Source organism: Schistocerca americana, chromosome 5 (assembly GCF_021461395.2).
Source record: "Schistocerca americana isolate TAMUIC-IGC-003095 chromosome 5, iqSchAmer2.1, whole genome shotgun sequence".
NCBI classification, from domain to species: domain Eukaryota; kingdom Metazoa; phylum Arthropoda; class Insecta; order Orthoptera; family Acrididae; genus Schistocerca; species Schistocerca americana.
In genome coordinates this window covers 709,599,415-709,621,102 of record NC_060123.1, presented here as the reverse complement: position 1 = coordinate 709,621,102, position 21,688 = coordinate 709,599,415, and the positions used below count along the sequence as shown (strand labels likewise).

The window sequence follows — 21,688 nt, the reverse complement described above, 5'->3', positions numbered from 1 at the left end:
GCTCGGTGTAGCCATGTAGTTTCTTTCACGTTTGTCAATTTCGCCCTGTCAAGAACGATGTTTTGAGTTTTGTTTGCTAGGAAGTCCCGTATTCAGTCAGATATCTCGTCCGATAGTAATTGCACTGTATTTTGTTCGCTAAATTATACTATCATACAATATATCTGCCAGGCACCTGAGTGTGAATTGCAGGGGACTCTTGTAGATAGTCTGTTGGTGCCTGCCTCGGGTTCGTCAGATGACTTTTATTTACAATATTTTGCTGTCGGTTCGCCAGCATAAGTGGCTGGCATCGCCAAAGGTTCACCCTCGACTTCCGGTGGCGGACTAGCGTCGAACCCGTGGCCAGAGACCATACGTATGCCAACGTCTGAGAGCTTTACGCTGCTCATTGTCTCGAATGATAGAAAACAGGGTTAAAAATCAAGTTAGATGTAGGCTTGGAAATTCTTGCTACCAGCGAGGCGGACGTGACCGGACGTAGCTTATGTGTAATGTTTACTCTGCTAACAAGAGCGGACTATGTCCCATCACGAGGCTCCAGAGCCGTTACAAGCTGCAACCCTTGGACACAGCGAACATAGCGGAGTAAGGACTGTTTGTCACGTAGGCATCACGTGCTGCCGCGTAACACACACGCAATGCTCGAGAGTACTGGAAACTTCTAGAACAAGTGGTGCCAGGTGCACTACCACCTGTAAAAGGGCTAGCCACCATAGAGTGATGGCAGTGACGGCAGTGATGGCAGTGATGGCAGTGATGGAGCAGCTGGTCAGTTGATCAGGTATGGTTTAGCTGGAGTTATGATGCTGTGAGATTGTAGTGCAGTGCTGCATAACCACGAGGGGCTCAGACTCGTTTCGATGTAGTCAACACTCAGTCTGGTGCGCCCACCTCTGCTATATTGTGACTTAGGGAGCTGTGAGAAGTTATACTACTAAGAAGGCAGTTAGTAGACTTTGTGTATAGAACTGTTTATAAAACGGATGTGCCAGGGGTGCTTCTAGTGTACATATCCCCATGCAATGATTTATGATTACATCCAGTGTATCCTGAGATCCCAGCCGAGTTCCGTATTCTAACTCACCCTACAGCCCTCTTTTCAGTGCACAGAAGACAGCCCACGACCACCAGACCTTCTGCCAAGTAAGTTATTTGACTCGCATTCTTGCAGTCCTCTCAGTTCCTCTCAGGACTTGTCAGTGGGACACGTCATCATTACCACTGTGCTTCTCCCCTTGCTACCTGCAGTGGTCGTTCACTGTAGCACAGGAATACAGTATCCCTTTGTCCAAGGGCTTTCTTGTATCTCGTTTAAACTATTGTCAGGTCTGTGAACTTCTATGGCTTCTGTTTCACAGTAGGAACCTAAGTGTCAGCAAATTTTATTGTGCGATTGGCTTCAGACAGCGCTTGCTCTGCAGTAGCTTGTTTCCTCATCTGGCCCAACCTGTAATAATGTTAGTATTCAATGATCCTGGATCTGATGGGTTCTCCAGTCATTACAGTACAGACTTTCCCACATATACTCTGTATGTGATACATTCCCAACATTGTAAGTGGCTCTCTTTTGCTGATCTGTAGCACTCTTCTATTTTCTTGGTCATATTGTAAATTTATACCACGTTTGCGAAAGATACGGCACATTATATGCACCACCCTGGGAATGTACGGTACAAACGCCACACTTGACAAGAATAACGCCTCGTGGTAAACGGATCCTGATGTCCCGATCTGCAGCGATGGGTCGTTGCAAGTAACAAAGCGAGGGCAACAGCTATAATGGGAAAAGCCCTCAGGCGTTGGTGTGACAGATACAGAAAATCTGTGGCCGCGAGATTGACTGTAGTACACCACCAGCAATAGGGCGTTAACCTTTGACAGGCACTCGATCCAGCTAAACTTCGGGAAAATTGTTAAACAAACGTTGGCAGAATATCCTGAGATTGAAGCTAACAGGCAATACATTAACAAGTGGCCATGAAACTATCAACAAGTTCGTAGTACCACATCAACAATCGACCAAATTATCGGATGTGATTGCAGCCTTACGAGTTGGCGATGGTGCCCCAAGCACCAATTGAGGTAATCTGGGGTCGTTGTCGAACCTGTCCAGAGTTTGATCCACTCTGTGCTCGGCCAGCTGCCACGAGGGCAAGGTCGAGGCCGTTCATGGTGCCAGCACATAGTGCCATTGGCGAGACAGCCCGGAGCTTCGTGCACACTGTGCCCTGTCATTCGTCACGTGGTCGGGTTTGGTAGAAACCTGCAGCTCGTCAGGCGCGCTCACCTGGTGTCGTTGATGAGGCTGTCCAGAGCGTCACGAAGGCTGTGCTCTGTCAGCTGGCCCACGGTCAGGGTGAGGGCGACGCCGCGGCGGCTCATGGCGGCGGCGTTGTGGCGCTGGTCGGACCTGACGGGCACCACCAGCAGGGGCACCCCCGCCCACACCGCCTCCTGCAGGCCCAGCTGCCCGCCGTGCGTGATGAACGCCACCGTCTTGGGGTGGTCTGCCGCACAAGTACAGTCACAGGGTATCATCGTCTCTCACTCTTGACTCGAAGGTGCCGAATACCGTCGACGTGGGTACTAAAATTTCAGTGCTAGACTCAAGTGATATTTGTGTTAGACACTATCGAGACTGAGAACAAAGTGCGCGGATTGAAAAGGATGTAAGACTGCAAACGCATTATTTTTCCCTACTGTTCAATCATGACATAAAAGAAGCAGTGACGGGAATAAAAGAGAATTTCAAAAGTGTGTCTAACTGAGGATGAAAAAATAACAATACGACTAGCTGATAACATTGATATCATCAGTGAAAGTCAAGTTGAGCTACAGGACTTGGGAATCGACTGGATAGGTTAATGAATGTAAGTACAGGTTGAGAGAAAATGAAGAAAGAGAAAGAAATGAGGAGTAGTAGAAACAAGATTATTAGTGATAAACTTCACATCTACTTATGGGACCATGAAGTACAAGAAGTGAAGGGATTCTGCTACATTAGAAGCAAAATAACGTGATGTATGGAACAAGGAGGACATAGAAAACTGGCTAGAAAAGCAAAAAGGGAATTATTGGTTGAAAAAATATATTAGTAACAAGCATTGGCCTTAATTTAAAGATGAAATTACCCATCTGATGGGCAGGTATGTGCCTACTGCCAATGCGCCTCTTCATCAGATGATTTCTACGAAACAGAACCACCCCTCAGTCACATTATTGTAAAATTAAACCCAACGAAATCTAAACAGGAATGAAAAAAGTCTTCTGCCATGAGCAGTGAAACTGAGGTAGGCATCATGAACTCTACTTCAAGATTACTCGTACTACTCCAAACATAGGTTAACGTAATTTATAAAATTTACCAAAGTAATGCTGCCTAGTTGAAAAACAGATGACATTCAAGATAACGACATATTTATTTCCAGAAGACATGAGACACAGAGCAGCAAAACATGTCTGTTATATTCATGCACCTCTTTATTAAAATTAAGTGTGTACAGATGCACAGTTGACAAAATTGCGAAGAGGGTGGAAAAGCGACTCTGCTTCTCACTTTAATTGTGAATTATGCGCTATTAATGTAACTAATTCATTATAGCTGATAATACCAAAGCTAGAACCATATATTTAAATTAGTGATTCCTGCTTTTGTAAGAGCACAGTGCAGTTGGTGAAATTCACCTTAAAGATTCCTATTGCCGCTGCTCGGAACTGCTCACCACGTGCATGTAGATTTCTAGAATGTGGTCATCAGTGAGCCTCTGCGTCGGCTCCAATGTGGGTCTCCATTTCTTACTCTCGTCCGAATCCACCTCCTTGTTCAAGGCCACTGCAAGAATCCACTCTCCGACACTACTCTCTCCTTCACTGCGTCCATGGAACACTACTCTCCAACACTCCTCTCTCCTTCACATCCATCACACCAATAATAGTACCCTCACACTCCTCTCAAATCCATAAAATACTCCACATGGGGCACGCACCAAGAGCTAAAAATCGCGTCGAAAGCGGTACGGCATTCATGTACCAGTCCCGGACGTCTGTGTGTACCAAGCTGCTTCCCTCCAGAAGACGTGCAAAATTTGTTCCTCCAATCCTAACACATCTCACGTCGTTGAACAGGCAGCCACCACTATGCTTTCTGACATCACAGCCAGCGTCACAATGAAAACGCTGCTGCTCTCCCACTAAGGAAGTAGCACAGCTTGGGTGCCTAAGTCACCCCAAAAAAACGCAACAGCTGTCCCGGCGACATAGTATTGGGAATCGTGCAGTGCTGACCCATTTCGGCCACTGAGGCGAAATGTTTCCGCAAACCTAGGTAATACTGATATTACAGGAAGGTCCACAGAAGACATCACGAACACACCCAAAAAATCGGAGGAATGTACTCTCCTTGGACGAGAACAGGTGTCCGGGTGTCGGGCCGTCGTGAGTCTGCGAAAGCAGTTGTGGAACGTTGTATTACTGGCCTCTGGTATAATGTAACATAGCCTGCTACAAAAGTGAAAGGAAAGGCGAATCCAAAGGATCTGCAGTATTTCAATATTTCTGAGAATGTATTCCTGGAATACAACATTGTGTGGTAGTGAAGAATGGACTGTGGGAAAACTTGAAAAAGAAAAGAATCGAAGCGTATATTATGTAGTGGTATTGAAAGATGTTGAAACTTAGGAGGACCAGTAAGAAGTGGGAGGTTCTCTTCAGAATCCACGAAGAGAGCACTATTTGGAAAACACTGACAAGGAGAAGGGGTAGGATGATCGGACATGTGTTAAGACAACACAGAGTAACTTTCATAGTACTAGATAAGCTGTAGAGGGTAAAGACAGTAGTGGGAGAAAGATATTGGAATTAATGCAACAAGTAATTGAGGATGTATGTTGCCAGTGCCACGCTGAGATGAAGAGGGTGGCACAGGAGATATGTGGGGGGAGCGGCACCAAACCAATCAGAAGACTGGTGATTCGAAAAACAACCACTACTAAACATTTTATCGACAGTGTCTTAAGGGAAGTATCCCTACCAATAGTGTCGCAAACTAAAGATTACTTCTTTACAGACATTTTAGATTTCTTTTCACTGTTACAGGACACACGATATATCCCTCCTGCTTTTATGCCATCCAAGTTTTGGAAAAATATTTACACCTCAAATTAAGCAAAAAGTAATCCAATGTTTACTTCTGTCAAATTTTTACTACCGTGACGTAGCTCAACACGGCACTTGTAGAGCTAGCTGGAAATGCTAGGGTAAGATATGCCTGCAACATTCGTAGTTTGATCACATCAGTACTTCCTAAACGTAGCTTCGATGCGACTGGATAAGCAATATGATTTTCGCATGCAGTGTCATTATGGATACAGAAGGAATCTTAGCTGTACTTTGCATAACATCAAATAATTCTTCATATACTTGTCCGTTTCATCCATACGACTAATAGAACCTACCACCCTGTAACATACATCGTGCCTGAAACCACCCTGCATTCAAGAAGAGATTGGAGCTGTCCCTCTTGTCATCGCCATAGCTTCTCTTTATGCTTATTGCGGCTGCTTTCCTTCTGTCAAACATGGAACCAGTCTCCTTGTCGCACTACACACAATCTATGCTTTTCTCAGCCATATCTATTTCTGTTTTGTTTTCTCCATTTCATCCGCCAATCTTATACTATTACTTCTCGCCCTTCGTCTGACCTGTCAACTCTCCAGCATTTATCTCTTCTGCATTGTTACCTCACATATCTGTTAGACATTGCTGCTCATATTCCACACGAAAGTAATCAGGAAGTAAGACAGAAATTTCTTGGATCCCACATACACGTTATTGTACATACTGTTACTGCCGTTACAATTAATTATCATTTAGACTATAAGTTGCTAATTTACTGTACATATTTGATATTGACTTATCAAAGACACCTGCTTAGATGTGGGAGAGAAAGCTGGCGTGCAATAGTACTCCCAGGTGAGATAATTAGTAACAAGACTTACTGAGAATACAAGCCGCAATATAGAAGTTGTGCCAAGTCTGCATGAACAGTACGAAGTTTTACGAACTTGACGTCCTGATTCTGTTGAACAAGTGGCGCACTTTGGCCGCCCAGTCATCCAGTGCCGTATGGCGTCAGCTGGATATGGTGAGTGTATTCATTCCCTTACCAGCTCTTTCCAGATCTTGCGGTAATTTTTTACGTTCGTCTAGCTAATCAATTGGCTTCACGGAAGTAAGTGTACCCTATTCCAGTCGTTGCACCACAGAAATGTCTCTGGAAGTACCACAGATTCGATTCTGGTCCTCCACATGACACCCAGTGCTAGCCTACGCTCGTGTGATTCAAAGTTGGAAGTGTGGAAATTGAGCCCTGTAACTCTGTCATCCTTTAATGAAACACCATCCAGAATAATGAATTAGGAATTAAACGACTGTGAAATGAAACAAGAAATACAATGAATTATGTTAGAGAAAACAATCGCCAAGCCATGAAAATATTATCCTAGTAAAATTTCGGACATCTGATAAAAGTGTCTGGAGTAAGATTCTAATAATCGCGCAAACGGTTCAACTGGAAACGTAACGTTGTACCACGATTATCATGATGTTAGGAGATAGTACTAAAGAAGAAAATTCATTGAACCTATAGTCGGAATTGAAAGGAAGCTGATCACTGAATCTGGCAGCACACCAACGACTCTTGTCACTGGCTAAGTGCAAATCAGCCAGAAATCTCTCCAAGTCCCTTGGTACACCTGCGTTAGTGGTGGACGTTAGTGGTCAAGACTCTCAGAGGTGAAGCTATGACAGCTTTCTATGGAAGAGAAGTAAGAAGAAGTTTTGTTATTAGTGTCTGCTAAAGGAAAATCTCGCGTTCCACATTTTTTACCTTTATTCTACTCGCATTGGCTGCACAGTTAAAATGGCTCTGAGCACTATGGGACTTAACTTCTAAGGTCATCAGTCCCCTAGAACTTAGAACTACTTAAACCTAACTAACCTAAGGACATCACACACATCCATGCCCGAGGCAGAATTCGAACCTGCGACCGTAGCGGTCGCTTGGTTCCAGACTGTAGCGCCTAGAACCGCATGGCCACCCTGGCCGGCGGCTGCACAGTGAATCTCCCAAATGTCAACGGGTAAAAGCGTTTCTTACGCAGTAAACCAGTAACATGTGATCTACCATTCAACAATGAACTAAGACGCCTCTCTCTCTGTGGCTAAGGAGGCTGCTGCTAGCTGCACAATCGCGTTTCTCTGTCTGACCTCCAGTTCATTCACATTAGCCAACCCTGGCAGTTCTTAGGTAGCATAAAATTTGGTTTTCGTGAAGTCAGTTTGCGCAACATCTCACGCCTGTAAAATATTTTCCAGATAGCTTCTGTAGCATCTGGCACCTCCCACAAAACACAGCTTTCTACGTTTTGTGCACAATAGTGCCTTCTTGGCAGTTGCCGAAAACGGCATTTCTTTCCATTCCACTTCTTGGCTGTAATAACGGTCACGGTATGGTGCCTGGCGCCACCCACAGAAGATATTGTCTGTGTTTGCCAGTGTTGCTTTGGCACCCAACAGCGGCACTGCAAAAGACTGTCCAGTGGTCTGCGAGCCAATTGACGTGCGTACCTCCCAGCTCTCCCTCCAGAGAACAGACAACTGCTCCTAGGGTAGCGCCCTACTTGACTCCACAACTCCGCCGCCTCATCCCAATCTGCTTTCAACAACCACTTATTTATATAAGGCATCAAAATTCGAATAAAATAGTAAATGAATTGTGAGTTAGATTAGTCAGCTACCGGCAATCACTATTACTGTTAAGGATCGCATTTCTCAGTGTATATTAATTATTCCAACTATGATTTTATATACATCATGAGACTGTTTATGGAAAAAAGGGCTGCATAACGCCAGACATATTAATTGTTGAGCTATGGAATGTATATTACGATTTTACTGTGTAATGGAAAGGTAAAAATAGTTTCATGCAAATCACACTATTAAATGCTTAGACATACAGAGGTTGGACTAAAATGTTGAAATACCAAAAACAAAACACATTATCCGGTCAAATACAGTGTGGAAAAACCGTTAACATTCGAAACAGATTCCATCCGTCTCAGAGTGGGTAAATACAATTTCTGTATACTTTTCAGGGGAATCTTATACGATTCTTCCCTCAAAATTGTGGCATATTCAGGTGACGATAATGGATGTATCTGTTGACTCAGTGGCCAGGAGAGAGGTGACAGTTCGCGCTTGAGCTCGCGAAACCAGTCCTGGACGATGCAAGCCGTATGAACAGGTCTCAGTTGTCTTGGAACACAGCATCAGCATTGGGGAACGAATGTTGTCCATTGGACATTCCTTATGAGTAATGTGACCTTGCGGGGTATCCGTGGAGCCCATAGAATACCACGATATTGAACTCGTCATCGAACTCCTACCCCCAGTCTCATGTTCCATTCTTGTGACGTAAACTCGGCCATAAGCTGAAAACAGTGTGCAAAAAGACAAATCTGACCAAACGAACTGCTTGCATTGGTCCATAGGCCATGTCTTATGTCTTCAGAACCAAATTTTCGTATTACAGTCGCATGCATCTCTGATCTGTGGTTTCAGAATGGGAGCTCGCCGTGCAATTCGATGCTTATGGAGCGCCCTTCATGTTATTTTGGTGCTGACAGGGTTCGCGAGTGCGGCGTCCAGTTCTCCAGTCCCTTAATTTTTTGTCGAGCTCCCCCTCAGTGAGTGTCTGTCACGATCACCCAGCTTGCACTTTCGTCCGTATTGTGACATAGAGGATGATGTTTTTTTCGTCTTTCCCAGTATGCGGTATTAATCTTCGTAAGATGCTTTTTGAAGTATCAAACACTCCAGCTATCTTGGTCAAGGAAATACACACCATCGAGCACGGATAATTTGCTCGTATTCAGTTTCTCTTAGGTTCGACGTAATGCACTCACAGCTGCACAGAACACTGTTCTGATCATGGTTGACACATTGGACAGGTGTCATTCACAGTGACATACAACATAGCAACCGGAAGGCTTCACTATCATCTGCATTTATGTTGTAGGATGCGTTTCTCGCGATGTTTCCATGTTCCCTCACCACTGTCGCAGCCAGCTGCAGCTCCACACCTCATCTCACCTGCTCCTACCGTTAGACTGTCTTCTGGACTGTCACGAACGGTCCTACAAACCCTGATGTTCCCATCCAAATTTTACAACGCGCTTATGCTTTCTGGTTAAGGGTTCTGCTTGTACCACTGTCAGTTCCACCAACTGCTTCGCTCCCACGAATGGGAAGAACAACTTATTGTGCACAAAGCTGTCAAAATATACATATATGCTCCTCTCGCGAGATGTATATAGGAGGAAGCACCGTAAACTGACTCTTGTAGGGAAGTTCACTTTCGGAATATCAGTAGTAAACCACACCGTGACGCGGAATGCCTTTCTCGCAGCAGACGCCAATGGAATTGGACTAGCTTCTCAGAGACGCTTTCGGGCTTACTAAATGAATCCACATGGATTTTTGTGGGTCTCTACCTTCTCTATCAATGCTGCTTTGTTAATATCATATACTGGGGAGAAACATTTGAACACTAATAACACTCAGTTTCGGTAACTTTTGCGTGTCACACCATTACTCCTATGAGGGTGCTAGGATTTTATTACCCAAAAGTATTTTTCCTGCAAACTGAGTTTTATATGTATGAAGTTTGGTTTAAATATACCCACACAGTTCACAGCTACGTAGCAACATACACACATAACATATGCACAGATAAGGCAAAACATAATGACCACAGCCCACCGTGAGGTTGATGCCTGCTGGTGGTAATGTGGGAACGTGACGCAGTAAGGAAACAATGATAGCGGAAGAGAGACGAATGGGCAAGCATTACATCAAAGATACGAGCGACAAATGCGGAAATCCAGTTATATAAGCGGTTTTGTCAGAGGACACATTGTTGTGGCGCTACGGCTGGAAACGAGTATATCTGAAATGGCGAAGCTGGTCGCCTGATGTACTTCTGTCGTGAGCATCTATGGAAGGTGGTTGAAGTATGGTGAAATAACGAGTAGGCTGGACGACCACGTCTCATCACAAAAGATAGATTTCCGAAGATCCCCCACCGTGTAATCCAGGACAGGCAGCGATCTGTGGCAGATCTGACGACAGGGTACATTGCTAGTGCAGGCACAAGTGTTGCAGAACGCACCCTTCAAAGACCATTGTTGATCATGGAACTCCACATCACACGACTCTCAACTTGTTCCTGTATCGATCCATCGACATTGTCAGTTATGATTTCAGTAAGCATCATTGACTTTTCACCGTAGATCAATAGACACGTGTCACCTGGCGAATGAATCGCATTTCTTGTTACACGAGATCGATGATTGGGCCCTTACATGCCGTTTCCCAGGTGAATGGCTGCGAGAAACATGCACAGTGTCACATGTGCTGTGAGTCTGGTGAGGGCAGAATTGCGCCGTGGGATTCATTGAGTTGGCGATCCATGAGATGCGTGGTGACAACTGAAGGCATCGAGACAGCAGTGAACTACCTGCAGACCTGCTGTAGTCTTTCGTTATGATGATCACTTCTTCTAGTAGGATAGCTGTTCGTGTTGCAAGGTCGGTATTGTGCTACACTGATTTGAGGGGGATTATAAAGAACTGATATTGACCTCTTGTCAGCAAATGTACCTGATCGTTACCCACTGGAACACATACCGTGTACGAGCTGTGTGCCTGTAAACCACCAACCATTGCTTTACCTGTGCTTACACATCTGCTGCTACACGTCCATGGAGTGCTGTCCAGGACTTGTATAATCCATATCAAGCAGAACCGCAGTCACAATGTGTTCGCTCATCGATATATGTTCATCGATTTTTAAACAGACCTTGTAAACCAGGCTGCTCTGGGCTGACAGGCACCTGTTGGCACAGATGGACAGCGGTGAGAAACCATCTGATGCTGAAAACTGGGCCCTACCTGTAGTATCATAAGGAGATCGCGTCGCCACACCGAAGCTGGCAATGCAAATGGGTGCGGCAGATAGCAGCGAGTGTGTAGCGATGTATGGCAGGTGCTGCTGAGGAGCATGCCTCCTATCTTAGCAAAGCCGCGCCCTCACACTAAAGTCAATATAGTGCCGAGCTAGCAAGAACGCTGCCCAGTTCGATATGTGAGCTAAATCAATCAACATCATCGTCTACAAAGAAGAAGTGGTTAAAGCTTCAGATGAACTTGTAGTGATGGTAATGGCGAACATTGTAGAAAAGGTTTGTTAATGAGTGGATCAAGTGAAGGTTTAGTAGTTTCTTACAGTTGTAAATTATGCAGTACTCTTGTCGCAGACAAGTGTGTTAAAGTTAAGTAAATCTTTTATTTACTTGTGTAATAAAGTGATCTAACATTTCACGTGTTCTAGTGTGACGACCATTGCCCTAGAGAAATCAGAGAACCCACAGTTGTGTCAGGACGAATGTAGTTCAAAATGGTTCAAATGGCTCTGAGCACTTAACTTCTGAGGTAATCAGTCCCCTAGAACTCAGAACTACTTAAACCTAACTAACGTAAGGACATCACACACATTCATGCCCGAGGCAGGATTCGAACCTGGCACCGTAGCGGTCGCGCGGTTCTGGACTGTAGCGCCTAGAACCGCTCGGCCACTGCAGCCGGCACGAATGTAGTTCTACCTGGTCACAACAGTATCCTATACGACTGTACAGCCCCGACCCGACGCCCGTGAGCAGGGGCGGCACTCACTGAGGACGTCGTTCTGCGGCAGCCAGCCGGAAGTGTGAACGTTGGGCGGCAGCGGCGGCAGCAGCGTGTGGTCGGCCCTCCAGAGCACCTGCTGCGGCAGCGACGCGAACGCCCGCAGTATTCCGCGCAGCTGATCCCGGGGCAGACTGTCCACGCGCAGCAGCGTGCCCATGCTGAAGTACACCACGCCGCGCTCGCTTGAGTCGAACAACTGCTGCAGCTCCTGTCACCACCACGAACAGTAGTCCGACACTGAGGCTGCACCAACCACACCCCACGTAACGAAGATACAAGAATTATTTACATTACCATTGTTTCTCTTGAGACACATGACGGAATATAATCTCGAAACTTTCTGTTTACCTGGAAATGAGGCGCCGAAAATTTCGAGAATTTGTTACTCTTTCGCGACACATTCAGTTACAGGCAGCTGTTCTAAGAGTCCAAGTACATGAAAGGGACGCAGTAACTGGTAATGAAGTGTGAAAGGGTCGCAGGCTATCTCAAATGTTTCTGTACAGCAGCCAGGGGTTAAAGAGAGAAAACAACCAACGAGGAATATGGAAACATTACTAAAGTTCAGATAGGAGAAGTAAAACCTTTCAGGTTTGCCGATGAAATCGTAATTCTGTCAGAGATTGCAAAGCACTTGCAAGATTAGTTCAGTCGAACACAAATGGCCTGGAAAGAGATTAGAAGATGGATGGCAGCAAAAGTTAAACAAGAGTGTAAGAGTGTAGTTCAACTAAATCAGGTGGTGTTGACGAAATCAGATTCGGAAATGGGTCACTAAAACTAGTAGATCATTTTTGTTTTGTGGAAGAAAACTACCTAAAAATGAGACATGTACAGACATTACAATACGTAACCTGAAAAACTTTCCTCAGAATATATAACACATTTACGATAATATATTACATAAAAGTGAATGACGAACAGCGAAGAAGGGTGACATAGTTCTCTGGAAGCACTTGTCTCCAGTGTCGTCTTGTGCTGGAATGAAACATAGACAACTTTTGAAACTGAATCGAGATACAGGGGAAAAGACCTTTACGGCAAAAACTGAATAGTAGAACCTGTGTTGAGGTATAATGAAATAAATAATTTGATTATGTAGAGACGAGAAAGGGGCGAAGAATTTTAGGAGACCAACACTCCACTTCAGTAAATACGCTCATATGGTGTAAGTGGTAGTAGATACACAGATATGAAGAAATTTACTCAGGATGGGCTAGCATGGTCAGCTGCATTAAACTAGTCTTCGAAACTGATGACCCAGACAACAACAACTTTGTTACAACTATTAGAGGCACCAAACGCAAGAAGCTCATCCGAAGAGTTACGAGTAAGCGATAGACGGTATTAACATGCTACATAAGAGTCATAGCAAGAATATTTCCAACAAATTTGATGAACGTGAAATAGTTATGGTTAAGGCTAAAACACTCGATACAAGAGCTCTACACAAACATTTGACTACAAAGAACAAAAGGGTCTCAAACATCCACATTCGTTTAATGGAACTAGTCCAAGGATGTTGCGAATATGCAGATTGTTACACTAGCACCCTAAAAGAGAATTCAGGGGAGTTAAAACATCAAAATTGATGGTAACTCGTGCATCAGTAAAAAGGAAAATGGGTGAATTCTGGAGTAAAAGTTCCACACTCAGATCTTAACGGAATATTTGCCTGGGAATTCTGGTCTTCCGTAAATTCAATGAACGGAACTCAACTCTTGAGTTCAGTCTATCACAGTTCAGTCCGGCGTTGATACTGAAGACAACTGACAGAATGTCGAAATACTAAATTCTACCTTACGCACTCACAAATAAGAGACAATGAACAATTCTTTCCACTGAAACATAGTTAAGCCTTCTTAAATTTAACTCTGCAGAAGAACCTGCCGAATCCATACAACGCTATAGACTACTCTCGTACTTAGCTCATATTCCTCAAGAGTATCTCAGGCACGGAAAACATTGGTATGACTGGAAAAGAGTGCAAGTCTCCTCTCTCCGAAGTAAGATATGTTAACGCATGTACAGGAATTCAGTGTAGTATCAAAAGCTACCGTACGTTTCTACGACCTTTGAGTACGTTGCACGCTTGGCTTTACAGTATTCTTGAAGGAGAGGATACGTCTCTCAGAGAATCATTAACGCTTCATTTTCTTTTTCTTCTTTTTCCTCGTACGATTCCTTGAAAATAGTATATGCTGGTAAAAATTTCATCTTCGGAGATGGCTGAAAGGGCTTCGAAACTGTACCACCTTATACATTTCCCACAGATATACTATCATTTAAAGTATCTTCAAAAATATTTGGAAGAATTTATGACTCATACCACATAGTACATAGTGAATGATCACAACAAATGAAAGTACATTCTGTTTTTTGTTCCCAAAGAAAAGCATCATAACTGCTAATGTTCGCAGTATACATACTTCTGTCTCGCGTTCTTCGGCCGCCGTTGGTTTGATGATTTTGCTCACGTTTCCCCAGCACAAGTGGCTGGCGTTCTCAAGGCTCATCGCCCACAGCTGGTGGTGGACTGACCATGAATGGCAGGTGAAACTTTAACAATTCCAGCTACTTGTGCTGGAAAAACTTTAGAAAAACATCAAACAAACGTCGGCCGAAGAACCTGAGACAAAAACCAACAAGCAGCTTGTCAACAAGTGGTCACTAAACGCTTAAGAATTTTGTTCCTACTATACATAACTGATTTATCATGTAGTATCAGCATCGCTATCACACCCACGTTGACGGTATTATTGTGGGCTGGGAAGAGTCGTCGCTGGAAGGTCATAAGGGAACGCAGTGCTGCTCAGATTGTATTCTTGCTTAGTGAGCTAAATGTCAGTTCTCTTTGAATGTGCATAAATGGAATATAACGTCCAAATCAAAGAGAAAGATCCAGAGAGCGTATTATCACATCTACAATGGTAAGATTCCAGAGCCCGTCTCGTCATTTCAATAATCAGGGTTAACACTACGATGCATAATGACATGTGACGAGTACGTACAACCAGTATGAAGAATGAAAGAATTAGATTCATTGGAAAACTTGTGAGGAAGTGTGGTGCGTCTGTTAAATGGAGGACATAGGGGTTGTTGACGTCAGGAACTCTGTATGTGTACTCCAAAGTCTGGAATCTTAAGCAAGTAGTTACGACAGCATACAAGAGTACCGCATAGAAGATGGTGGAGTGAGACATTCTGGCCATGGACTCCAATGTTTCGGGTCTTCAACAAATAGTCACACAGCACCCGTCAAATTAATTCATAAATTCAGTGGCTGCATTGTAAAGGGTGGTACGGTCCACACAAAAACACAAAGCAGATATCAGGAAACTATCTGGGGTCTCTCTGGGAGAAGAAAATTGCTCTAACGAAACAGGAAGAGATAGTTCGGTTTGGCACATATGGTGACATGAATCCGCTGTTGTTATATTGGTTTTGAGTCTTAAAACTGATTTGAAGGATCTCTACATGAGAATTTATTCCGTACAAGCCTCTTCATCTCTGCATATATGCTGTGAGCTCCTTCCATACGAAACTACTTACTGTAACTCAGCCTTCGTCATACTCTATAGGTTTTACCGCACCCACCTATACCTCCATTACCAAAGTGACGACGTCTCCACGCCTCAGGATGCGTGTACAGTGTTTTGGGTCCCCCATCCCACCTTGTCACCGCCAAGATCAACCTCATCCCCCTCACCGACCCGTCTAGACCAATTGCGTTACACATAAATGGAGAACTGCTATCTTGCTGGCTGGAGAAGAGATAAGGTTTTTATTTAGAATCTTTATCGATATAATTTATTGCCCAATTTATTACCCTTATTTGTATAAATGGCTCTGAGCACTATGGGACTCAACTGCTGTGGTCATCAGTCCCCTAGAACTTAGAACTACTTAAACCTAACTAACCTAAGGACATCACACACATCCATGCCCGAGGCAGGATTCGAACCTGCGACCGTAGCAGCAGCGCGGCTACGGACTGGAGCGCCTAGAACCGCACGACCACCGCGGCCGGCCTTTATTTGTATAATTTGTTTCCCAGTTAGGTGGACTGTTAACGCGTTGGTTGAGTATGGTGCAAATGTAGGATAGATATCACTATAATTAATTACTTCGCTCTTACACAATACCCCTCCTCCTCTCACCCCCACCCCTCGCCTGTACCCTAAAGGGCCAGTTACTTTGTAGGTTGCCTCACTTGAATATGCAAGAAACTTTTTTTAAATAAAGTACGCTACATAACAACTACGCTGCCGAGATGTGGTTCGTTTTTTATTGAAATTACACTCTTGCTAATTTACAAACTGCTCTGTGGAGATTTAGCAACGCACACTTTTGCTATGTTAAAATTACACTGTGTAAATGTAGGGAATTATTTGTTTTAAGCCAAGTACAATTTTGCTATTTAACAACCATACTGATAGGTTGCAGGCTTAATTACGTTTAAACTTATTACAGTGATAATACCAAACTTCATGTTTAAGAACTACCATAGGTGCTTTTTACGTGGTCGTGGGGTTACACTAAATGTAGTAGGAAGGAAGAGTACGACTGCAACCTTTTTATTATACGAATATTCGCTGGGTCTTACCTGCCACTCGCGACCAGCGAGTGCACACACTGGCAGGACTGTCCTCTCCCATGCTGTGGTCGTTACGAGTGATGCTATGTGTTGGCAGTGCAAGTGTTGCAGGAGGTGTTGAGCCCATCACAGTTCACACCACACCACTTGCAACCAGATCACGACACACATACCGTTCGGCAGAGTTCGTGAGGCATCACGACACAGTCTTCGGCAGATATGACATCGTAGGAAATCACGCACCAAGTGATGTTGACTGCGATGCGATTATTGTCTTGTTACAGTGTGGCTTTACATAATGAGGATGGCGTTACGTTTTGAGTTTACTTAAACACTGTACAGTCTACAGCAGTTTCCTAACAGGCTGAGATATAACACCTACCAGTATCGACTCTAATTTCTCGTTGTGGTCATTTTGCAACTCGCATGTTGGATAAAGTAATACGTTGCCGAACCCTTCCTGGAACGTTCTCCCTTTTTTTCAACAGTAAACCTCAGCGTGACGTACAAAGCTTCTCACATAGCGTCTATCAGTGGAGATCCTTTAACCTCTCAATATTGCTCTCGTGGTGATTAAATCACTAGCAGTGCACGTCGTAGAGCTACAGAAGACACAATGGACAAGAGGTTTTCAGAAGTTCACGTAAGTCGATTCGGCAGGCATCTAGACAATTTAATGTACCCCAGCGTCTTCGACTGTATGGTTACAAAGTGCAAATTCTACAATATCTGATGCCGAACGACAAACCATGCTGACAATTATTTGCTACAGAAATGCTGCAGCGTATTGAAATGAATGCCAGCTCCTTGCAAATACGTTTATTCTCAGATAGAGCAATCTTTTATGCATCAAGAACGGTTAATCGGCATAAGGTTCCTATTGTGTTCTTGCAACGTCCACACACTGTTATCGAACACGTTTGTGACAGGCCTAAACTGAACATCTGGTGTGCATTAAGGCACAACAGGATTGTTGGACCGTACTTCCTTGCAGGAAACACACTGAATGGACATGTTGGAACATTCTGCATATCTTCAGATTACGACTTTCGTCCCAACGTCTTCTTTCGTCTCCGCAATATTGATAAACCGCTAATGGAAAGTACTGCATACGAAATTTCCCATTCGCTAGATCAGACCCACTGTTTAGCCACCACGTTCCTTCGACGGTACCACACTAGAGCTTTTGTTGTGGGGATTCGTGAACAACTGTATCTATGAGACAAAAGTGGACGACATTCCTATGTTAAGATACTGTATCACTGATGCAAATGCAACAGTGACCAAGGACATGAAACGAGGAATATGGCAAGAAATTTAACATAAACTCAGCATATTTTGTGCTACAAATCATACATATGTTAAAGTTTACTGCTGACTATTAAATAAATTCTTTGAGATGCTCTAGCACACGGCGCAATTTCATTATCATAAGTACTGTTGGTTTTTTCCTGAGTCTTTGAAATTTGGAAAGTTTAAAAGTACGCTCTGTATAGTAGCTTGATAGTCACTTTGAATCATCGTACAGTAAAGTGATTCCTACTGCAAAACTGTATGTACAAGGCCTCTTCGGGAAGTATGTTCCGATCACTCACAAAATGGAAACCACTGTGAAAATCTGATGTATTTTGCGCAGATGTGTTGTGTAGAGTCTCTACCATGGCTGTCGATCGCGACACGTTGCTCTTTCCAATGCTGAGCGCTCAATGAACACGTGAAAATGCCTACAGAATAGTGTCTCCCGCCAAATGTGAGGGCCTGGTGAGACATTACGCCTGATGTCGTGCAGCCCACATAACATAACTGTCATGCGTTTCGTCCTTTACGACAATTCTCGTCCGCTTACTGCAGGGGCATTGATGATGACTCACAACACGGATCGTAACTGGTTTGTCCTGAGTCTCATCTCTGCTCACATGAACCGCTGGCTATGAAGGCAAAATTCTGGCACAGACAACGAGCCATAGATAAGCATTGGTGGCAAACACAGGTAGCTGCATTCTATGACGAGGGTACTGGAAGGTTGGTACAATGTTACGACAAATTCTAAGTCGGAGCGGCTACTACGTGGAGAAGTGGCTGTAAGGTGTAGCTTACTATTGCAAATAAAACATTTTCAGTTTTCACAGTGGTTTCCACTTCGCGACATATCGGAACTTACTTTCCGAATACCCTTCGTATTTGCAAACTTTTTTGATGATTGTGATTTGCCATATTATATGGTACCACCATGTGAAACCCTGCCAGATGTATCAGAATCAGCTGTAAAACACTTCATTGGTGTTATCTGCTTCATGGCAGAAGCTTGACAGCTACATTGCATCCTTGTGTAGTAAAATGTTAAAGCTCAAGTCTATTTGCAAAGTTGCTAATGGTTGTGATCTACCATCAGTGAACTGTTATCACATATGTGTATTATGACAATCAAATGTGTTTTTTATATGCTTAGTATTGTAATATTCAACATATCAAAGCATCTACACAGGAAGAAAATTCAGTGGTGTAAGTATCAACCTAAGTGTATTTTTAATTCAAGATGTCCCACCCAGGCAACTGTATAGAATAACTGAGTAAAAATCTAGGAAACACCAAACAACTGTTAACCGTCGTGAAGGTGCACTGACTTTCATAGCACGAGTGGGCACACTGCGTACTTTATACACATGTAAAGAGTAGCTGCTTTTATGTTACCAAGGTAGATATGTATGAGGAAAATCACAGTTTAATCTTAGTTTAATTAATAAGTGCTTAAACAAACTCATATAACATGAGCTAAAACACTGTTCAATTAAACAATAATAAAGTAAACTTCCCGTGTGGAGTTGCTCGTCTCCCATCAGGCGCCTCCGCAAGTGGCGGATAGGGGAATGCTCACAAGGTGTGGTGGGTACTGGGGAAATAAAATACCTGGGGTGGACCAAAACTAGCGGCTGCTACCTTGTAGCGTGATATTAGCAAATCAAGGGCATGAGAATAAATTACCTGGTCCCCCAGGTTGGGGTTGTGCACGGACCAGCTCCTCACTAATATGAAAACATGAAAATGCTAAAAAACCTAATAATATACCTCGGAAAAAATTGGATCTTTGACGACGAAACGGCGAGCAAAAAAAAAAATGACATTTGGTTGCTGGAATGTGCACGGTATCTCCATAAAACTGAATATATTATCCACATAATTTGCCAGGTTCAAAGCGGATATTGTCATACTCTCTGAGAGCAAGAGAACAGGCAAAGGAGAACTTGGTAATTACGTACATATTTGGAGAGGGATGTCCAAAGCGGTAAGAGCCAAAGCAGGAGACTCCATCATGACAAAGAAAGCATGGAAAAAGAGAACCACAAATTGGAAATTTGTTAATGAACGTATTATTGGTTGTAATTATTAGTGTATGTGCACCCAGGAATGATGCAAGAGACCACGAGAAAGGTACTTTCTGAACAATCCTTAGGGAGACTACGGAAAGATCCCAAGGAGGAATGAACTGATGATCATGGGGCATATGAACGGATAAGGAGGAATTAGAGAATCATGCTCGACAGTGGGAAAACATAGAGAGACAGAATATAGTGACAGTGGAGAACGACTGACTGAAATTTGTGAACCGTTTGATCTGAAAATTCCAACACATTTTTTAAACGCAAGGATATTCGTAATATACTTGGCAACAGAACACTAGAGAACTTCGTTCTGTAATTTAATTAGACAAACAAGTAGTTTCAAGGCAACAGATGTTAGGACTTATAGAGGGGCCTAGTGTCGATCAGACCGTTATCTACTAAAAATGAAGAGTTTTTGGCCATGGAAGGATGCAAAAAGTGATTCTAAAAACATTAAAACGAATTCTGCTGAGAAAGCTCAAAACATACACATCAAAATTGACAGTCCGCAAGACGAAAGTATACGAACATTCTTTGCTGCCACAATAAGAAGAACTTTGGAAGCAACATTTGAAAGAAGTATAGAGGAAATATATGAAAACATAAAATCCGTTGTTGTAAATATAGCAACAGAGGTGGTGGGCATATAGGGAAACAATCACAGCCCTCGACAGAATGGTGGTCGGAAGAAATGGAGGTGGCAGTTAAAGAAAAGAGGAACGAATTGAAATAGTGGTTGAATGGTAAATCCAAAATAAAAGAACAATCTATAAGGAAACGAAGAATAAAGTGATAAAAAACAGGATACCAAAGAATGAAGCATGGAACAGACATGTGCCAATGTCAGTAGCAAATTTGATTTGTTAGAGCGAAAGAAACGTGGTCAGTATTAGGACATCGACAAGAGACGAAGCCAAAATCAATCTTCAACTGTTAACACCAAAAGAAAAGGAATAATGTTTCCAGGAGTTAGTAAATGCGACTAGAGAAGAGTATCTGGAGAAAGGAACACTGCAAGAAAAGGAACAGTAAGAGGAGGACATCCAAATGTTAGAAAGTGAGGTGAGTGAGGTATTAGGAACAGGGAAGAATGATAAATCATCTGGATCAAGCAGTATCAGTCTAGATTTCTTAAAATGTGGTGATGACAAAATTGTGAAACGAATAACACAGTTTTCCAATATAATGTTGCATGGAGATTCAATGCCGTCGAAAATAAAGCTAGGCTATATTAGTATAGTTGTGGGGAACGCTAACCAAAGACGTTTTATTGGCACGACATTTAGAAAATGTAACAGGCCTGCTAAGGAGACTGCCTACACTAAGCTTGTCCGTCCTCTTTTAGAATATTGCTACGCAGTGTGGGATCCTTACCAGATAGGACTGACGGAGTACAGCGAAAAAGGTCAAATAAAGGCAGCACGTTTTGTATTATCGCGAAATATGGGAGAGAGTGTCACAGAAATGATACAGGATCTGGGCTGGACATCATTAAAAGATAGGCGGTTTTCGTTGGGACGGAATCTTCTCACGAAATTACAATCACCAACTTTATCCTCCGAATGCGAAAATATTTTGTTGACGCCGACCTACAAAGGGAGGAGCGATCACCACGATAAAATACGGGAAATCAGAGCTCGTACGGAAAGATATGGGTGTTCATTCTTTCCGCGCGCTATACGAGATTGGAATAATAGACAATTGTGAAAGTGGTTCGATGCCCCCTCTGCCGGGCACTTAAATGTGATTTGCAGAGTATCCATGTAAATGTAGATATAGAGTACTATATTTAAGAAAGGGGATCGCAAAAGCTGCTCAAACTGTCGAGAAGTTTGTCTTGTTGTTGTGGTCTTCAGTCTTGAGACTGGTTTGATGCAGTTCTCCATGCTACTCTATCCTGTGCA

At 43.4% G+C, this 21,688-nt stretch overlaps 1 protein-coding gene across 1 annotated transcript in view; it reads right to left on the bottom strand.

Moving 5' to 3' along the window:
- LOC124616101 (UDP-glucosyltransferase 2-like) overlaps positions 1-21,688 on the bottom strand; it is a 111,651-nt gene that overhangs the window by 10,176 nt on the left and 79,787 nt on the right. The window contains exons 6-7 of the mRNA XM_047144361.1: positions 11,793-12,015; positions 2,291-2,510 (exon numbers count right to left, since the gene is read on the bottom strand). Coding sequence (XP_047000317.1) covers positions 2,291-2,510; positions 11,793-12,015 — 443 coding nt within the window. The remainder of the gene's footprint in view (positions 1-2,290; positions 2,511-11,792; positions 12,016-21,688) is intronic.